Source organism: Nomascus leucogenys, chromosome 1a, assembly GCF_006542625.1.
Source record: "Nomascus leucogenys isolate Asia chromosome 1a, Asia_NLE_v1, whole genome shotgun sequence".
Lineage (NCBI taxonomy): Eukaryota > Metazoa > Chordata > Mammalia > Primates > Hylobatidae > Nomascus > Nomascus leucogenys.
The window spans coordinates 797,562-818,112 of record NC_044381.1 but is presented as its reverse complement, the minus strand read 5'-3'; the positions used below and the strand labels follow the sequence as shown (position 1 = coordinate 818,112).

Sequence of the window (20,551 nt, the reverse complement as noted above, 5' to 3'; positions counted from 1 at the left end):
CAGATCTACTGAATCAGAGTCTCTAAGGGAGGAGGTCGAGCAAGCTGTTTTTAATAAGCCCTTCAGGGGATTCTTATACTGTACAGCCATACCGCAGGGATATTGTGGGCTTAGTTCCATACCACTGCAGTGAACTGAATATCACAATAGAGTGAGTCACACACATTTTTTTGTTTCCCATTGCATATAAAAGTTATGCGTTTTGGCTAGGTGTGATGTCACAGGCCTGTAGTCCCAGCTACTTGGGAGGATCACTTGAGCTCAGGAGTTTGAGGCTGCAGTGAGTCATGATTACACCACTGCACTCCAGCCTGGATGACAGCATGAGACCCCATTTCTTAAAAAAAAAAAAAGCTGTGTTTATACTATACTGTAGTCTATTAAATGTGTAATAGAATTGTGTAAAAAAATACATACCTTAATTAAAAATATTTATTGCTAAAAAATGCTAACGATCATCTCATCTTTCAGCAAGTCATAATCTTTTTGCTGGTAGAGGGTCTTGCCACAATGTTGGTGGGTGCTGACCAATCAGAGTAGTAGTTACTGAAGGTTGGGGTGGCTATGGCAATTTCATAAGGTAATAATGAAGTTTGCTGCATTAGTTGACTCTCCCTTTCATAAAAGATGTCTCTATAGCACATGATGCTGTTTGACAGCAGTTGACCCACAGTATAACTTCTTTCAAAATTGGAGTCAGTCCTCTCAAACCCTGCTTTATCAATTAAGCTTCTGTCATATTTTAAATCCTTTGTTGTCATTTTGACAGTGTTCATAGCATCTTCACCAGGAGTAGATTCTATCTCAAGAAACCACGTTCTTTTCCCATCCATAAGAAACAACTTCTCATTAGTTAAAGTTTTCTTATAAGATTGCAGGAATTGAGTCACATCTTCAGACTCCCCTTCTAATTCTAGTTCTCTTAGTATTTCCACCACATCTGCAGTTATTTCCTCCATTGAAGTCTGGAATCCCTCAAAATCATCTGTGAGGGCTGAAATCATCTTTCAAACTCCTATTCATGTTGATATTTTGATCTCCCATGAATCACACATGTTGTTAATGGCATCTAGAATGATGAATCCTTTCCAGAAGGTTTTCAATTTACTTTGCCCAGATCCATCAGAGGAATCACTATCTATGGTAGCTATAGCCTTATGAAATATATTTCTTAAATAAGACTTAAAAGTCAAAGTTACTCCTTGATCAGCGGGCTGCAGAATGGATGTTGCGTTAGCAGGCATGAAAACAACATTAATCTCCTTGTACATCTCCATCACAGCTCTTGGGTGATCAGGTGCATTGTCAATGAGCAATAATATTTTGAAGGAATCTTTTTTTTTCTAAGCAGTAGATCTCAATGGTGGGCTTAAAATAAACCGTGCTGTAAACAGTAAACCATGCTGTAAACAGATGTGCTGTCATCTAGGCTTTATTATTTATAGAAAACAGTCCGAGGAGATTTAGCATAATTCTTAATGGCCCTAGAATTTTCAGGATGGTAAATGATTATTGGCTTCAACTTGAAGTCACCAGCTGCTTTAGCCTCTAACAAGAGAGTCAGCCTGTCCTTGGAATCTTTGAAGCCAGGCATTGACTTCTCTATAGCTATGAAAGTCCTAAATGGCATCTTCTTCCTAAAGGAGGCCATTTCATCTCCATTAAAAATCAGTGGCTCATGCCTGTAATCTCAGCACTTTGGGAGGCCGAGGTGGGCAGATCACGAGTTCAGGAATTCAAGACCAGCCTGGCCAACATAGTGAAACCCCATCTCTACTAAAAATACCAAAAATTAGCCTGGCTTGGTGGCAGGAGCCTGTAATCCCAGTTACTCGGGAGGCTGAGGCAGGAGAATGGCTTGAACCCGGGAGGCGGAGGTGGCAGTGAGCCGAGATTGCACATTGCACTCCAGCCTGGGTGACAGAGCGAGACTCCATCTCAAAATAAATAAATAAATAAATAAATAAATAAATAAATAAATAAATCTATTGCTTAGTGTAGCTACTTTCATGAATGATGTTAGCTACATCTTCTAGGTAACTTACTACAGCTTCTATATCAGCACTTGCTGCTTTCCCTTGCACTTTTATGTTATGGAGATGGCTTCTTTCTTTAAATCTTGCGAACCAACCTCTGCTACCTTCCAACTTTTCTTCTCCAGCTTCCTTACCTCTCTCAGCCTTCATAGAACTGAAGAGAGTTAGGGTTGCTCTGAATTAGGCTTTGGCTTAAGTGAACATTGTGGCTTGTTTGATCATCTCATCTATCCAGACCACTTCATATCAGCAATAAGGCTGTTTTATTATCATTTGTGTGTTTACCGGAGTTTTATTATCATTTGTGTCTCACTTTTAATTTCCTTCAAGAACTTTTCCTCTGCATTCACAACTTGGCTAACTGGCTCAAGAGACCTAGCTTTTGGCCTATCTTGGCTTTCAACATAACTTCCTCACTAAGCATAATCATTTCTAGCTTTTGATTTAAAGTGAGAAACAGGTGACTGTTCCTTTCACTTGAACACTTAGAGGCCATTGTAGGATATTAATTGGCCTAGTTTCATGTTGATCATATTTATGTTGTCATGGTTCTGTCATAATTCTTTTAGTTCTATGTTTTAATAGTTTTGGTGCTCATTACCAGTACTGTTGCTTCTCCATTCCTGAGTTAGTCCATCTCCTGATTGAATTTCATTGTCAGGCAATCTTTTCAAGTTACAGGTACTGCATGCATTCTTTGGGTTCTTATACACTTCATTGATTCAAAATATTTGTCTTTTGTTTTTATATTACTTGAAGGATTACTTGGCTAGGTATAAAATTTATCAGTCACACTTTTTTCCCCCTCAACTTTGTAAACGTTGTTCCATAATCTCCTCGTGTTTGATTGGCTGGATTTCTTTGTCCAATGTTTTCTCCTTTTATTAGGAAGAATTTGTGAGTATTATAGTCTCTGAGTTTCAATGCTTGCTGTTTTCTTTAATGCTTGAGAATGTCTGCCTATTGCTTTCATTCCTGAAAAATAACTTGTTTGGGAACACTTTCATTAGAACTTTGTGTTCACTGTTTTATTATTTTGGGACATCTGGTGTTACTGTGGAAAAGTCTGATTTTTCCCCCTCCCTCTTTGAAGGTGCTTTTTTAAAATCTAAAATGCCTGAGAATTTTTTTCTTTATTTTTGAAATTCAGTAGTATAAGCAAGATGTATCTAAGTGTCACTTAAAATCATTTTTCCCTAAATTATAATATGCCCTTAGTTCTTTCAAGAACATTTTCCTTGTTTATTACCATGAATACTTTTTTTTGGTCAAATTATTAGATCCTCTACTTCATGACACCAGTTTTTTTAATACTGAATTTTCTTTTGTTTTTCCTATGTATTCTGATTGCTTTGATTTGTCTTTTACCTTTGCATTTACTGTGATCATCTGAAGCCTTTCTTTTTGTCAATAATTCTGTTTTCTCCAGTGTCTGTTCTTTTTTTGGTATTTTAAATGAATTAATTGGTTAAGTCATTGTGTTATATAGGCTCTAAGTTTCTTTAGCACTACAAACTGCATTTTCATCTTATTCTGCTTCTTCTTGCTTTTGAGCTTGTTTATTATAGGGTTGTATTGTTTACAAGTTCTTCATTATGATGAAGTTGTTGAGAATTTTCTTTAGTTTTTATTGGGTTATGTATCCTTCCAGAATGGGTTCTTTGCCACTTGTGTGCCCTATTCATTTATTCATTTTTTTGTTCTTTCTTGTCTTTTATTCCCTGTATGTGTGTGTTTCTTTTTGTCAGGCTGTAATACATATGCATACATGTTTCTTCTTGATATGGGAGAATTTATATGTGGTGTTGATGGGAAATATTTTTAATACTCCACTCTCCTTACCCAAGTTTGTTTTTCTCCTGAGCCCTAGTTTGAAAGCTGTATATTGTTGGAGTGGAGGGAAAGAGAAGGGAAAAGTGGTGATTCAGAGAGCCAAATGGGGCAATGTGGCTTTAGGCTCTGCTCTCTTGACGTACCAAGTATTTCACTCTTGGGTCTGCCCAACTGCTTATGAATAAAATTCCTTTGCCTTGTATGGGGACATCGTTTGACCTCAGACCTCTCATTTCTCTTTGTTCTGAGCCCTAGAATGTGACCTGAACTTCTCCTTCCCAAAGCATGGAGATGGTTAAAACTCACTCTTGAAATTTTTTTGTTGACTTTTCCCTGTATTGCTTATTCATTCCTCGGCTCTACTTTTTGCCATTTTGGAATGTGTTTCTGGTAAGTGTTTGGGATTTTGTAAACTATTTCCCTACAGCCTCTTATTGGAGGTAGGGGTAGAGTTGGGAATGACCATCAATCATATATAACTTTGTTTCTTATTTTGACTGTCAGTGTTCAAAGTTTATGGCAGGCCCTTTTATATTTGGTTGCTGCTAATAAAATGTTGGCCTTTTTGTTTTATTTTTTATTTTTATTTTTTGTTTTATTAGACTTTGAAGAAGGGAGATTCTAAAATCTAGTTCAGGTTTTCTCAATGTCAGCACAAATAACATTTTGGGTGATTGTTATCCAGATAACATTTTGGATAATTATTTGTTGTGAGGGGGTTGCCCTGTGCAGAGTAGGATATTTAACAACGTCCCTGGCTTCTACCCACTAGATGCTAGTAGCATTCCCCTAGTTGAGACAACCAAAAACATCTTCAGACATTGCCAAATATTCCCTGGGGAGAAAAGCACCCTGGTTTGAGAGCCACTGATCAATTTTGTTCATTCATCTTTACTCCTCCTAAATACCTACATCCAAATTTTAAATAGCTCTTTCTCGTGTAGTCTGGCAAGTATTATATCAAAGATAAATACCAATTTTAGAATAAAGCGTTAATACACTCATATTTCAACTTAGGAGGCAAATATTAACGGTAGGATTTATAAACTATTTATTAGAATAAAAATCAATGAATTTTTAAAAATTACAAAATGATTTATGTGTGTTAGATATTTTACTGAGTGAAAAAATTCATGTTTTTTTAAATGACTTACTGTTTGGAGTAGTGATACAGTAGATTTAATTTTCCCCCTCATTAATTGAAATCATGTTTTAGCCAAGAAAGTGAACAAAATTCTTATTGGCAAGTCAGTTGTTTCCCGTTTTGGAGACTGACACTCTCCAGTTCTAAGTTAAATAATTGTCATGGTAAAGTAATTTCTTTGAAAAGAACGGACATTGATTCAGCCCCTGTTACTCACAAATCCTATTTGAGTCAAATTGGAAAACTATTAAGTTTTTGGGAAAAAAATCAATAGATATCAGGAAACCATTAGATCTTGTGGCCCTTGCTATATCTTGCATGAGTAATCACTGTAAACAGCTGACAGGTATTTCACTGTTGACACAGAGTGATGCTTGGGGGCCCACATCTTGTCAGAGTAGGCGGACAGCTTTAGACATTGGAATGAGTTTGGTTATCCTTGTTTTTCTCCTACACTCATTCTTTTAGACAGCCCTGTCACTAACTGGGCCTGTGATGCTTTCAAAAATCAAATACTTTCCTTGCTGTCAGTTTTCTTTTTCTTGTGTTGTGGCATACTAATCAGGGTATGTGGTTTGGTACTGAACCAGTTTCTGTCAAAAACAAGTTTTAATTTATTATTTAGGAAAAATTTTTCCTCAGACCCAGGTTTTATACAGTACTAAATAAATAGTGTGAGAAATAATTATAATGCCATAGAGTATATAATTTTACTTCGAGTTCTACACAGATTACAAGTAAATTTTTTTGGGACAAGTGATTTTGGAATTATCTATGTTTTGTTTTCCTTTTCCTTTAGAGTGATAATTCACTATTTATGATCTGAATGATTATCATATTAAAGAGATGAGAAAATAAAAATAAGTCTGATGTGCACAAAGCCATACTGCTCAAATTGTTTGATAATATCTGTTAATTAAATTATTATGGCATCAGTAGAAGAATGATGTGTTTATATGTGGTTAGAGTTGGTCTTTTTTAAAGGAAATAACAAGAGGGATGGAAATGGAATGGGTATAAATAGTAAAAGGTTCTATCACTATAATTCCCTTTTGCTATAACTAGGGAATTATAAGGTTCTATCACTATAATTTCCATAAGAAGATATATGTGTTTACCTGTTAATTTTATCAGGGCAAATTAGAACATGGGTAGAATCATGTTTCTCAGTGTGGAGAAATATTTTTATTTGATGAATATTATATATTTTCAGGTGCAGTGGCTTCTATGTTTTGGGTTGATGCTGAATTAGGGAGTGATATTTATCTTGATGGTAAGTTAAAAAACAATTTCCTTTTGGCCGGGCGCGGTGGCTCACGCCTGTAATCCCAGCACTTTGGGAGGCCGAGGCGGGCGGATCACAAGGTCAGGAGATCGAGACCATCCTGGCTAACACAGTGAAACCCCGTCTCTACTAAAAATAAAAAAAAAATTAGCCGGTCGAGGTGGCAGGCGCCTGTAGTCCCAGCTACTTGGGAGGCTGAGGCAGGAGAATGGCGTGAACCCCGGGGGGCGGAGCGTGCAGTGAGCCGAGATCGCGCCACTGCACTCCAGCCTGGGCGACAGCGAGACTCTGTCTCAAAAAAAAAAAAAAAAAAAAAATTTCCTTTTATCTTTCTTGTTTTTTTTTTTTTTTTTTTTGAGACAGTCTCGCTTTGTTGCCCAGACTGGAGTGCAGTGGCATGATCTTGGCTCACTGCAACCTCTACCTCCTGGGTTCAAGCGATTCTCCTGCCTCAGCCTCCCGAGTAGCTGGGACTACATGCGTGCACCATCGTACCTGGCTAATGTTTGGATTTTTAGTAGAGACGGGGTTTTGCCATATTGGCCTGACTGGTCTTGAACTCCTGACCTCAGGTGATCCGCCAGCCTCGGCCTCCCAAAGTGCTGGGATTACAGGTGTGAGCCACCACACCCTGCCTCTTTTGTTTTTAAGTAAAATCTTTATGGTTAAGCTTATTGTTGTTCATTCATATTATAACTTTAATTCCTTGCATTGTTGTTCTTTTCACACTTTAGTTTAATGATGAAGTCTTTCTTCATATAGATTAAAAAACCCCAGACAATGGTGGAACTCGATGTCACTCAACTCCCAATTTAGTGCTTCCACTAAGGTTTTCTTTAAAAAAAAAAAAAAATGCTTTGTAGGTTTTCTGTATCCTCTGTTGTTTGATTTATGCCCATAATATAATGGTAGAGCCTTTTATTTTAATCTGCCAGGCAATATGAGGATCATATTTTTGCTTTTATTTTCTCTTGAAGATAAGAATTAAACACTCCTCCCTTACTTTATTTACCTTAACACTTTTGGGCAGTCTACTTTATAAACTTATAAATGATACGCCTTCATTTAAAATATATTAGAAACTTTCTTAGTTAAGCAACTATGTTTTCTCCCTTTCTCTTTCCCTTTTTCACCTTTTTAAAAACCAGTCGAAATTTTCTTACTTTTTCAAAAGTAAGAATCATTAAGAAATTTAAGAATTATTAAGCTGGGCCCTATCATTGAGCTCTAATATATGTGGCGTGTAACTGGTTGAATTCCTCAGGCATAATTAAACTCATTCTTTTGTTATCAGCATATATTCAGAGATTGCTAAAGGAATTGGTAGTTTGGAAACCTAGGCATATGTTTTGTAAAACATTTATGAGTTGGATTTGGATCTGGTGAGAGATGTTAGGAATGATATCCTAAGATGTCTCATTCTTTAGGCAATAATTTAAATGTTAAGAAAAGTCTTGATTTTGATTATGTGAAAATAAACTAGAAATAACCTGTCTTATGTACTTACCACATTTGATTGTTACGAAATTTGACTTATATTTTGGATTGTAACCTTTTTCAGTGCCAAGGAAATCTTATTTTCTCATTTAATTTAAAATTTTTATTTGTTTTATATCTTCTCTAGTGCCTTAAAATAGTGGTAGCCACTCAGGAAATGCATTGACTTATTACTGGAATTTAATTAAATGGCAGCACTGGCAAGAGAAAAAAACAGTACATTGTTTTATTGAGTAGCATTTGTGAACTGAAATAGGTTAGTTTTAATTTTCATTCTGAAGTATGGTTGCACAAATATTAATAAACACTCTTTTTAAAAAGTGATTAAAATGTTTTTTCCTTTGTAGGTATCATAACTATTGTGGATTCAAAATATGGATTAAAAGTAAGTTGAAAGATTGCTGTGAGTGGCTCATTGTTGAGAGCTGGGAATATGGGGATTGAATGTTTAATTTTCTTTATGTTTGTATCTGAAATTTTCTTTAAAAAAAACCTTTTTCAAAAAGATATCCTGAACAATAGGTGAAATTTGTGTTTTAATTATTAGTTTGTGTTAAATATTTCTTTTTTATTACTCTGAGTTTGATTTGGTGATAAATTTGGAATTATAATTTGTAATAAGCATATGGGGTTAGGATAAAGTTTGGTATGTATAACTCTTCACAAGGATTCAACCCCAATATTGGTAAGTTTTTCTGTTCCATAGAAGAAACTGAGCTTGATAAAGCATCTGAGATCTTATTTTTCTTGTTAAGTTGCTATTAAACACTGGAAATGAGTTTTTAAAAAATATTGAAGACCTAGGTGATGGGTTAATAGGTGCAGCAAACCACTATGGCACACGTTTACCTATGTAACAAACCTGCACATCCTGAACATGTACCCTGGAACTTAAAATTTAAAAAATACATATTGAAGAAAATCAGGATATACACATAGGATTGGTAAGAAGACTCTCTCCATTAAAAGGCATCTTGCATTGCTTCTTGGTCTTTTGGCTAAGATCAAGTGTAAAAGACATCCTGCTATGAATGTTTTTGTTAACTTCTAAGGTCCTAAAATGCATTTAAATGAGGTTGAATTTATAAAATGCATTTAGTAAGATCTTTAAAAGTATGTTGTTACATACAGTAAAATGATGTTTCTCAACTTCCCAAGTGAAATACCGCTAAAAGCAGAAGAGAATGAAATTATCCCACCCACTGACCCGGTCCCAATCTGAGCATATGGATATGGCCCAAAGCAGTAATTTCTTAAAAGTTTAAATTCAGTGTCTGTTTTGTATCCAACCTCATATCTGAATGTGTTAATTTTTTTTTTTTTTTGAGACAGAGTCTCACTCTGTTGCCCAGGCTGGAGTGCAGTGGCACAATCTTGGCTCACTGCAACCTCCACCTCCCACGTTCAAGCGATTCCCTTGTCTCAGCCTCCTGAGTATCTGGGATTACAGGTCCATGCTACCATGCCCAGCTAATTTTGTATTTTTGGTAGGGATGGGATTTTACCATGTTGACCAGCCTGGTCATGAACTCCTGACCTCAAGTGATCCACCCGCCTCGGCCTCCCAAAGTGCTAGGATTACAGGCGTGAGCCACCACGCCTGGCCTGAACTCGTTAATGTTTAAGTTTGCTTTTTTCCCCCAAATCTTTGCTGAAATTATGCTCTAAGGGGATATGTCAGGTTTGTCAAATAGCTACCAATGCCTCTTCACTGGGCCTTCTCTCCCTCGTTGATAGAGTGCCCTAATTTGAAAAGTTTGGAAGAGAACTCCTTTTTTAGAGTTTAAAATCTCAATTTATGAATTTATGAATATAATTTAAGAGTCAAAGAATGATCCCAAATACTGTATTACAGTTTCACTCAGAAAAATTCCAGTGACTGTTGGAAATCATATTTCTTGCGAAATGCTTATGGAGATAGCAAAAAAGCCCCAGATTATTCATTTTGAATGTTTATTATAGGCATGTTTAAATCTATCTGTTCCATAAATTTATTACAAAATTTGATATACCTATGTGACAGATAACTGCTAAGACATTTTGTTTTTTTTTAATTTTGATAGACTTAAAATGCCTTGCTGAAAGTCAAACTGTTTATGTATTTTATGATTATAGGAATAATTTTATATGTATAGTTAGGTATGGAGAAGAATTAAATAGAATCTATTATCAGCATGATAGAGGCCAAAAAACAAAGCAGCATTCTGAATAATGCAAACACAGTAAATGTTTAACCTCCTGCCACCTTGATAAAACCTCTTAAATTATTAAATCAATATACCTACACAAAACTGACACACTGTCAGGATAATGGAAACTTTAGATTTTCTAAGTCGGATGCCAGATAAATAACTTTACCTTGATATAAATAATTTTCCAACTTGTCCAATTCCTCTGGTTGCAAAGCTTGACCTCAGTAGCTGCTTGTGATTCAGAGAATTCTGAGGCAGTACAAGTAATGACACTTGGATAATAGGCAGCAATTTAAGAATGTCATGCTTCACAGAGCCAGCCCATCACAAGTAAAGCTGAGAAATGGTACCCTGTGGCCAGCCAGCTAAATTGAAACTGAAGTGGTAATTGATATCATGGGGTATCACTGTAATGGGATTGTCACCCATTGATCTGAAATATTCATTTTTTAATCATAGGCAAAGAATTGGACAACTTAAAATGACAGTTCTCTATTCTCAGGACTTGACACCCGGGCTACTGACACTGTTCTTTTCAGTTCTACAAATGTGACAACATTTAATGCAATAGAAGCAATGAATGAAGTTAACCAGAGAAGGTCAAGTGAGAGGTTTCTTCTTGGTTCCTCTGTTATATTGCACAATCTGTTGAAACAATTCAGTCAGAAAACAGTTGGCTTGGAAAAGGCCAGAACAATAAATAGACTGACATTATGCAATAATTTTTAAAAACTAAAATAGTGTTAGGTCTGTAACCAATCTATTTGAAAGAAATAGTTCCTGCTGCTGCTTTTTAAAAATGACACCAGACATCTTTGACACTAGATTTATTTCCACTCTGGTCCATAGCAGTGTTCTTTCATAGCAAGTGAGTTTTAAGACAGTTTTTTCTTTTCTTTCTTTCTCTTTTTTCGGTCCAGCTTCTTTCTTTATTTCTGCAGAAGAGGACACCCTATAGCCTTTCATGAAGTTAGGTCTACAGTGGTGTTATTTCAGAGTTCCTTTGTTTCTCTCCCTAACCCCCCCAGCTTTATTGAGGTATAATTGACAAGTAAAAATTATATATATTTAAGGTATACAATGTGTGAATTACATTATAAAACAGTTGAGCTAATTAACATATCCATCACCTCACATTGTTATTTTTTTGAGAGGGGGTGGTAAGAACAATTAAGATCTATGTTTTAGCAGATTTCAAGTATACAATAGAATTAACTACAGTCATCATGCTGTGATTAGTTCTCCATGACTTATGCATCCTGCATAACAAACTTTGTATTCTTTGACCAACGTCTCACACCACTCCCCTTTAATTTCCTTTGTCTCTTGTGGTAAGTTAAATTGGAGTTTTGAACCTTAGCCTTTTGAATATGTTGGATTAATTAGTACCAAAATTATTTTTGTCTTTTTTGATACATAAGCAAAAGCCATAGTTGTTAAGCAGAGATAAGGAATACTTTGGACATCTATGTAATATAAAATATTTAAAAAATATTTTGTAAAAATTTTTTCTTCACTTACTTATACAGATGGAATAGAATGCCAAAATTTCCATTTTGTTTTATTTTATAAATGAAAGTCATCTGACTTAATGACCAAATGGTATATAATGTATTATTGGAGAATGTTCTTTTGAATAGAAGACATTGATTTTATACTTTTTGCAAAGTTTGACTTCAGAAGGTAGGAAGTCACATGAGGGAAATGCAGGGCTGATGTCTAAAGAAAATAAATGTTAGTATGCACTTATTTTTTTAAATGTTTGTATAGCTTTCCTATGTGCGTAGAAGAGGACATTTATTTCTTCCGCTATAATTGTATATGATTACATAGAATTTTAATACAGCTGCCAATATTGGCAGGCTCTCATTTGGGGTGATTTTCATTTATTTTTATATTTGATACTTTCTGACTGCCTGGAAGTAGTAAAACGTTAGTCTACCACTGTTAGCTTTGAGTGAAGAATTCTAATATTTTGGAGAGGTAAATGCATTTAAAACATTGCACATTACCATGTGAAACTACCATTTTATTAGTTACATTTAGGCATGGAAATGCAAAAAGAAATCTGTAATTCTTCTGTCATATCATTTTTATGCCTCACAAACTCATAGCCAAATAGCCCCAATTTCATATGTTAAAAAAGCTTCCATAAGATCAATAATATAATATCTTGAAAAATATTTCAGTTTAAAAAGAATTTTCAGTACTATAGGATCATTCAGAGGCAGATGCCTTGCCAAAAATATATCATTGTTAAGTAGATTTACTGCTTGATGGGAAGAGATTTGTTGCTGCATGTTAGATGGCATTTTTCATGTAACATCTTTTATGTATCCCCACAACAGGGGGTGTTAACTACAATTCATTCAACAAATATTTGTTGAGCCTGTGTGCCAGGCACCATTCCAAGGTCTGTAGCAGCCTCATTCTCTAGAGGCAGAGTATATAACAATAGGACTTGTTGTAGCCTCAGGCCAAGATGAATTATGAAAAAAATATTAAACTTGGTCTTTTGGCATGGAATGATTTTTGATACAATACTTGCCAAGTTCTGTGACTTCCATAATTGCAGAGTGGGTCTGCAGTTGAATTGAACAAGATTTTGCCTGAAGTAGAAGTATCATTGCCATGATTTTATTTCAGTTTTGTTTTCCTCAAAATAGAATTTGTTGAACTTTTAGAAGGAAAAAATGTTTCTTCTGTAGACCTAATCAAGCTTGTTAAATAAAATTTTTACCTGCTTGCTCTGAGGTTCCAAACTATTCAGATACTCCTAATGATCATCTCCCCATGAATTATGAAACTGGCTTGGCTCTGATATATGATTATTAACATTTGTGTAGCATTGTACACAGACTGATTTTACGTGGCATAAAAGGTTTCACAAAGACTTTAAAATTATGTTCATTTTACTTGATGGGTGTGTGTTCAATTAAAAAAAAATAGTCCCTGTGATTGTATATAAAAGATAGTATCCTGTGATGATGAGGGTGTTAGATTTAGTTTCTTCCTTTATAAATGAAAATAGCCATCTCCCATAATTGTTATGAAAGCTAAATGAGAAAATGTATATAATTTATAAAGTTAGATTCAAGGATTTAATTCATTTGTAAAGTTGACTTCAAATATAGAGTATTACTATAATCTAGTTGCCTATAAACCTCAGTAGCCAGCTTTTTATTGTGACAGGGAACCTCTATTGAGGTTTGAGGTAATGAGGGTAAAAATGTAATTTCCCAGAGAAGAAGCTTGTGATGTTGATGACGTTAGGGATGTAAACAGGATTATGAGGGGGAAAAAGAAAAAACAAAAAAAAAAACCTTGCCTCCAGAGAGATGAAAACTACCACATGGGCCCTAAGTCAGTGTCAAAATATTTTTTGGAGTTAGCCTGACTCTGGAGAGGTCAGTAAAATAAACAGTTGCACTGAGAGGCCAGATTAGCAAGTGTGGGTTTCTAAATGATAAACTGCTTTTAGGCTAGAATCACGCTTTCCACCCCTGGTTTGTTTCTAGGGTGTTTGAAAGGCCTAGTACTGAGTTCACGTGGTGCATGATTGTGGGCTGGGGTGTAGGGAAGTATATTCGATTGTAATATGGGGTTTTGGTGTGAAGGGAAGTATATTAGATTCTAAGAAACTATATTTCAGTGGTTATCCTTTTTTTAAAATAAGTAATAATGAATATTTAGAACAAGAACAGTATTGTAAGAAGGAAAATACCTAAAATCTGAACTGTAATCTTCTATGTTTTTATGACATTATGTGAATCAAAGGGGTTTTCCTTTTAAGTAAAAGAAAAGGTCAGGAGTATGAAATCCTAAGCCCTCTTCCTCCCCCTATAAAGCCCCATAGGTTCACTTGTAGAAAAAATTGCAAATGGGGAAGAAAAATGCTTTCAGCTAGAAAAGTTAGTTTTGAATTCGTGTACTCAGTAACAGAACATGTTGAAGTTTTTATTAGATGCAAGAAGATATCTCTAAAGTAAAATCTTTTGTGTTGACATTAGATTTTTATTGTATTATAGTAACTTTATTCAAACTTTTTTTTGTTTAGCATTTAACAGAAGAGAAACCTGATGGCCTTATCAATGAAGCTACTAGGTATTCATATTTAAAGTATATATTGATTGCTGGCTAATTGTAAAGAGAAAAATCACTAAGATGAAAACCAAAAACAAACTAAGAAATTTTAAAACATAGTCAAGGAAAATGTATTTTCTTTTTTCCCATAGTTGAATTATTGCTATCTATTTATAATGATCTGATAACTAAATTTTTACTTAAAGTCATTTTTGTCGTGGCATAAAGTGAATGCTGAACACAGGAGTTCTGTAATTTTGAGGAACTCGGGAAATATTAACATTTAAAAATATTTTCTTGTTACAGAATTTCTTTGGGATTGAAGATTTTATATATATATGTATATAATTATTATTATTTATTTATTTATTTATTTTGAGACGGAATCTCACTCTGTCACCCAAGCTAAAGTGCAGCAGATCTTGGCTCACTGCAACCTCCGCGTCTCAGGTTCAAGCGATTCTCCTGCCTCAGCCTCCCAAGTAGCTGGGATTACAGGCACCCGCCACCACGCCCAGCTAAGTTTTGCATTTTTTTTTTTTTTTAAGTAGAGATGGGGTTTCACCATGTTGGTCAGGCTGGTCTCGAACTCCTGACCTCAGGTGATCCACCTGCCTGGGCCTACCAAAGTGCTGGGATTATAGGCATGAATCCACTGCGCCTGGCTGAACTTAAGTATTTTTGTAACTTTTTTCCTTATGAAAATATGGTTATTACAGAAAATATAAAGAAGCCAAATAGAAAATAGCAAAATTGGATTTGTGATGTACATACTGTTGAAACCTGCTTTTTCAGTGAACTAAAGTTAATTTAGTTTGGAGAATTTAGTTGTATTCTTTGAGATAAAGCATAAGACCCTGAATAATTGAGGAAAATTGAAAGAATTTCCAGTTTTACTATCCGTTAATAGAAAATAGAGCTTCTGATTATTATCATCTACTTTGTTATCTAGCATTCAGTCAACTGGATTCTTTACAGAGATAATATGCAGTATATTTATAGTGATAAGACATTTGTGCAATATCCTGATACATCTTCTGAAGCATAGCTTTTTTTTTTTTTTTTTAAGAAATGGAGTCTTGCTATGTTGCCCAGGTTGGACTTGAACTCCTGGGCTTAAGGGATCCTCCCTCCTCAGCCTCCTAAGTAGCCAGGACTACAGGTGTGCTCTACCATGCCCAGCTCTGAAGTATAGTTTTTAAAAACCTGTTTAATACAGTTTTTAGTATTAAGTGAACTTATAGAATATTTCTTTGAAAATTTTGGTAAATATTACAGTATTTTAGTACGTAAACTCTTCTTCTTTTTACCATATTGGATATCTGAATTTTATGCCTTTCTTCACAAAGAAAATTATGAGTTTAAAATCATCCTTTTGATTGTAAACTTTTTGAGACTTATCTTTGTAGCACAAGAGTAGCAAGTAAGAGAACTTAGTAAATACTTTGCGAATGGGTAATATGAAATCTGAACTTGTATAGTAATGAATACAAATCATTCACATTGAAAAATAAGCGGATTAGGAGTAAACTGAATCACTCCTATAGAGCACTATGTAATTCTTAACTGATATATTGATCTACATGAGGTGTTTTTATTTATTTTTAATTTGTTAACATTTCTCTTTTGATGTATTAATCTGCATGCGTGTATATTATTTTAAATTTCTTAACATTTCTTTTTGTTTGCTATTTTAGGCAAGTTGCTTTGGCAGATATCATTCTCATCAATAAAACAGACTTGGTTCCAGAAGAAGATGTAAAGAAATTAAGAACGACAATTAGGTACAAAATGATAAGTGTGTTAAGTGCCTACAGATCCATATCGTATACACAGAATATTTTTTACTCTGATCGTTGCCCTGTAGAAACTTAAGGTATAAGGTTTACCTGCTCCAAGAACATTAGGGAATCACATATATTGTTGATGGCTAATTGTTGTATAAATGGTCCCCAGTGCTTGCAGAGTATAGTTCACAGTTAATAGACTGATATTCAGGGTCTTCTCACTCCATCTTTCTTTTCCTGTCTTCTCTTTAACTCTTTCCTAATGTCAATCTTCCCTAACTTTACCCAGGATGGTTAATTCACTTTCCCATGGATGCATCCTACCAGTTCCTGTCTTTACTCATAATGTATTCTCACTCTGCCAATCCCTGAATTCTTTCTTGTTTTTGTTTTTTTTTTTTTTTTAATTTATTCTGTAGAGCCTATTCTGTCTCTCCCCCCTTCCTATGTGAAGTCTTCCCTGACTCAAGTGGTCTCAGTTTTCCCTGAACTCTCGTTGACTTCATCTTCCTTAACTGTCAACCATGCCTTGTCTTCCAGCTTGCTTTAATATATTCTTTGTCCATAGCCAAGGCTGATCAGCATAGGACAATCAGGACAATATGAATGATGCTCAAATATGTGCTAACAGTCATTTTGCTGACTGTTCTGGAGACTCCCATTCTTTTTGAAAACAAAGATGGACTTTTCAAATGAGGTTATAGTTCAGGGACTTTGTTTTGAATTATTTTGTAAGACCTGAACTAATAAAAGCCCTATACAGAGGGACATTCGGTAGCTATTATTGTTGGTTATCTTTAATGTGTAAAATGCTTTGAGCATGATGGCTCAAAATTACTATTCTTGGTATTTATAAGTTCTACTGACATTAGATTTTGAATCTGTCATCTCAGTTCATATAGTATATATTATAAATTGAATTAGTAAAGGTAAGGCTCATTAGAAGATTATGATTAATGATTGTGGAAGAAAAAAATTCATATTTTTTCCACATATTTCATCTTATTTTAATAGTAATGTCCTTAAACTTTACTATAAAAAAATATAATGTCTCCATGTGGAGGGTAGGTATTGTTGCATAGTGTTGAAGATCATGGACCTTGGAATCTGCTTGGGTTCTAATCCTTGGTCTGTTTCTCATTGTCTTCTTAGGGAGCTTATTTACCCTTTTAAAGCCTCCTCTGTAAAAGGCATAATGCCTATCATAAGTTTGCTTTGAGTATTACATGAGACAATGTTGGTAAACTTTGCACAGTGCTGACACATAGTAAGTGCTCTGTTAGCTATTATCATGTAATTTTTTTCTTAGTTACATAGTAAGTTCAAGGTATAGTAAAAAAGGGAAGAAAGAAAAAGATGGCTGATTTTGAAAAGGTGAAAGTGATGAATGAAGATTGCTTTTACATTTTTTGACACTGGTCTTCTGATCTTGTTTCTCTTCAAAAATCTTGTGCACCATTGTGATTGCTAAGAAGAACACAATCTATTTAGCAAACGTTTTTGGCATAAAAGGAATGATAATTATTACTTGACTTTTATATCCTTATAGAGACCTAAGCTAAATCTCTTGACACTGACAATATTGACTATTAGCCAGCTTGTTGACAGTACTAGAAATGAATTTGGAAGAAGCAATTTGATGAATCACACACCCTTTTGGCTTTTACCCTCCCTTTATATCAGACTTGTGACTGACTCAGAATCATATTTGGGGAGTTGAAAAAAGGTAAACATGTTTGAGAGGAATTAGCCATCAGACTAGAGTGTATTCAAAAAAGAAGATTAAGAATTTTGTAAAATAGTGGAGAGACTTGCCTCAAAATCATTATATGTGGGAAGCCTTACCCATGAGAACAAACTTGAATAAATAGCAAGAATCTTGGGTAAGTAACCCTATAGACAATTGAATTCATGATAGAGAATTGATGATTGCTGACAGGCAATGGAAAAGATAAATAGATGAGGTGTACAGTGTGTTGAAAAGAATTTAACGGGTACTTTTTGGTGCCATACAAAGCCATATTCTATAGTATCAAAAGAGGGAGAACAGGCATAACGGCCAGAGAGCCTAATTAGGGAACTGAAGAGGTTATTCTATAAGGGAACCTGGGATGTGTGACTTAGAATTACTGTGAATACTAAGGACAGGCTGGGGACAAAACCACTTACGACTAGGTTTTTATTTTTAGTGTGTATATAGCCATTTCTGCCATGTATGCCTGACGAAAAAAGTGACCACCGTAAAAATTTTGAGTATCTACTCATTTTTAAGAACCCTAAGATAACTTACTATTTATGAATGATTTTTTCTAAAGTGAAGTGTCTTTTTATTAACCACAAAGTAGCCCTTAATCTGACAGTTGTGCGAAGTTTTGCATATATGTTTTATTGATGTACGAGTGGAATATATGTGATTTATTGTTTGAAGGAAAATCATAATTATTTTTTAAAGCAAGTTTTGTTTTTCTGTTTTTAATTTTTTTCTGGTTCCAGATGTATTTGTGTATGCTTATTTCCTGTTTTAGAAACAATGTACTTTGTATACTTTTTTAAAAAGTTAATTTTTACTTTTAAAGTTTGTCTTCCTCATTTATTATTTATTTCAGATCCATAAATGGACTAGGACAAATCTTAGAAACACAAAGATCAAGGTACTTTTAAAAAGCTATTCCTAATATACTAACAACAAATCATTTTAGTTATTAATAATAAACATTAAGTAATTGACAAATATGCTTGATTCTAATATAAGAAAGATGTAAGTGCATTTAAAAAGAATTGGATCCAAAATGTTGTTTGGAATGCTCTTAATAAGTTAGTTTGGCATATTTGGCTAGTACATTTGCCTGTCTTTAAAACTAAGATTACAAAGCCATGATAACACTATGTAAGTGTTTGTTTAATGAGGAAGAAAAGACTTCCAAACACTCGAGAGGATAACTCAGTGCAGAAATCTGAAGAAGTATATTGAAGAATCTTAATTTGAAGTGTTTAAATGGCTTTTTAAAATTTAAAAAGCCTTCTTAGTGTTTCATAGTTGCCAAAAAATACATGAAGTCTTTACCTTGAAGTTCCTGACAAATTCTTTTTTTTTTTTTTTGAGACAGAGTCTCGCTCTGTCACCCAGGCACCCAGGCTGGAGTGCAGTGGCGCAATCTCGGCTCACGGGAAGCTCCGCCTCGCGGGTTCACGCCATTCTCCTGCCTCAGCCTCTCCGAGTGGCTGGGACTACAGGCGCCCGCCACCACGCCCGGCTAATTTTTTTGTATTTTTAGTAGAGACGGGGTTTCACTGTGGTCTCGATCTCCTGTCCTCGTGATCCGCCCGCCTCGGCCTCCCAAAGTGCTGGGATTACAAGTGTGAGCCACCACGCCCGGCCGACAAATTCTTTTATTAAATTTTGACTTTCATTTTCTCAAGGTTCTGTTCCCAAAACATCTGTGAAGTGTATTTCTGTAGATTAAATTCTGTTTTCCATTGAATGTTATCTTAATTTCAGAAAATTTTTGTGCAGGGTTATTTTATTAAGCTCTTTTTTTTTTTTTTTTTTTTTTTTTTTTTGGTGAGAAAGGCTCAGCAGCTGATAGACTCAGCAACAGGCAGCTAGGACCTCTGAGGCTCACAGCTGGCAGTCTAGTTCCACTCAGTCTCTACTTGAGAAATTCTTTCTTTGGAAGTACAGCAGAGGCCTTAGGTGAGTGGCTTGTCTGCTATGGCCGAGATTAGAGGTGCTGACAGACTGCCATAAGTGTTAGGCAGTAACAGCAGCAGCTGCTTATATGCATGTGAACAGCTGGGGAATTAATTTGGTATGCATTCTCAGGAACCACTCATCTGCTGGCAGAGGTAGCAGAAGAATGCCCTTAGTGTAAATCCTCTACAACCATACACCAAATGTGCCCCCTGCATTTCAAATTCCACTGTAGAAAGTCTCTGATAATCTCACTTATACCATGAGCCATTCCTCAGTATCTGTCCTCTTCCTGTTAGTGTTCTACAATTCCTTTCTCCTTAATTTTTCTCCTCTTTACAAAATGTCAGACAGACAAGTGCATAATACTTAAACAAGCTTTTAAAAATAATGCTCATAAATAGCTTTGGTTCTGTTGTAATATTTGTATTTATAAACATTTTAAGTCAATTCTCTTGTTTTCATTTTGGAAATATCCATGTCCTGAATAAAAGTTGCGTCTTGATTAGTTTATTATGTAACAATTTAGTGTGTTTGACATTTCTAACTTTTTATTTCTAACATTTGCTTTATTATAGAACAATAAACATGCAGTGATTGATTTTTCTTACTTCAAGTGGATGAGTGAGCAAGTGACTAAAATCTTCTTCTGTGAATTCTTCAGTGCATGGTGCTTGCCAATGCATCTGAGAATCTAGGGACTTTCTGAAATAGTACTTCCTTGCTATGAGGACTGAAGTTGGATTAGAATCCTTTTCAATGAAGATCAGATGTCCTGAGTAGAATTCTTACTATTGGGTCCTGAATCTTACATTAAATATTCTGTCAAATTCCTTGAGGCGTAGCAACTTGAGCTTATCAGTTTAGAAACTGGAGATTTGGGCTGGGCGTGGTGGCTCACGCCTGTAATCCCAGCACTTTGGGAGGCCGAGGTGGGCGGATCACGACGTCAGGAGATGGAGACCATCCTGGCTAACACTGTGAAACCCCGTCTCTACTAAAA

At 35.1% G+C, this 20,551-nt stretch overlaps 1 protein-coding gene across 4 annotated transcripts in view; it reads left to right on the top strand.

Annotated features, from left to right (window-relative positions):
* Window positions 1-20,551, top strand: part of CBWD1 (COBW domain containing 1) — a 47,993-nt gene that overhangs the window by 9,209 nt on the left and 18,233 nt on the right. For 2 of the 4 annotated variants that reach the window (XM_003273846.4, XM_030814518.1), the window contains exons 5-9: window positions 6,227-6,286; window positions 8,143-8,180; window positions 14,045-14,091; window positions 15,768-15,854; window positions 18,464-18,508. In XM_003273846.4, the coding sequence (XP_003273894.2) occupies window positions 6,227-6,286; window positions 8,143-8,180; window positions 14,045-14,091; window positions 15,768-15,854; window positions 18,464-18,508 (277 nt within the window). Of the gene's footprint in view, window positions 1-3,961; window positions 4,260-6,226; window positions 6,287-8,142; window positions 8,181-14,044; window positions 14,092-15,767; window positions 15,855-18,463; window positions 18,509-20,551 lie in introns of those variants that run through there. The other 2 variants (XM_030815093.1, XM_003273850.4) reach the window with 2 other exon arrangements.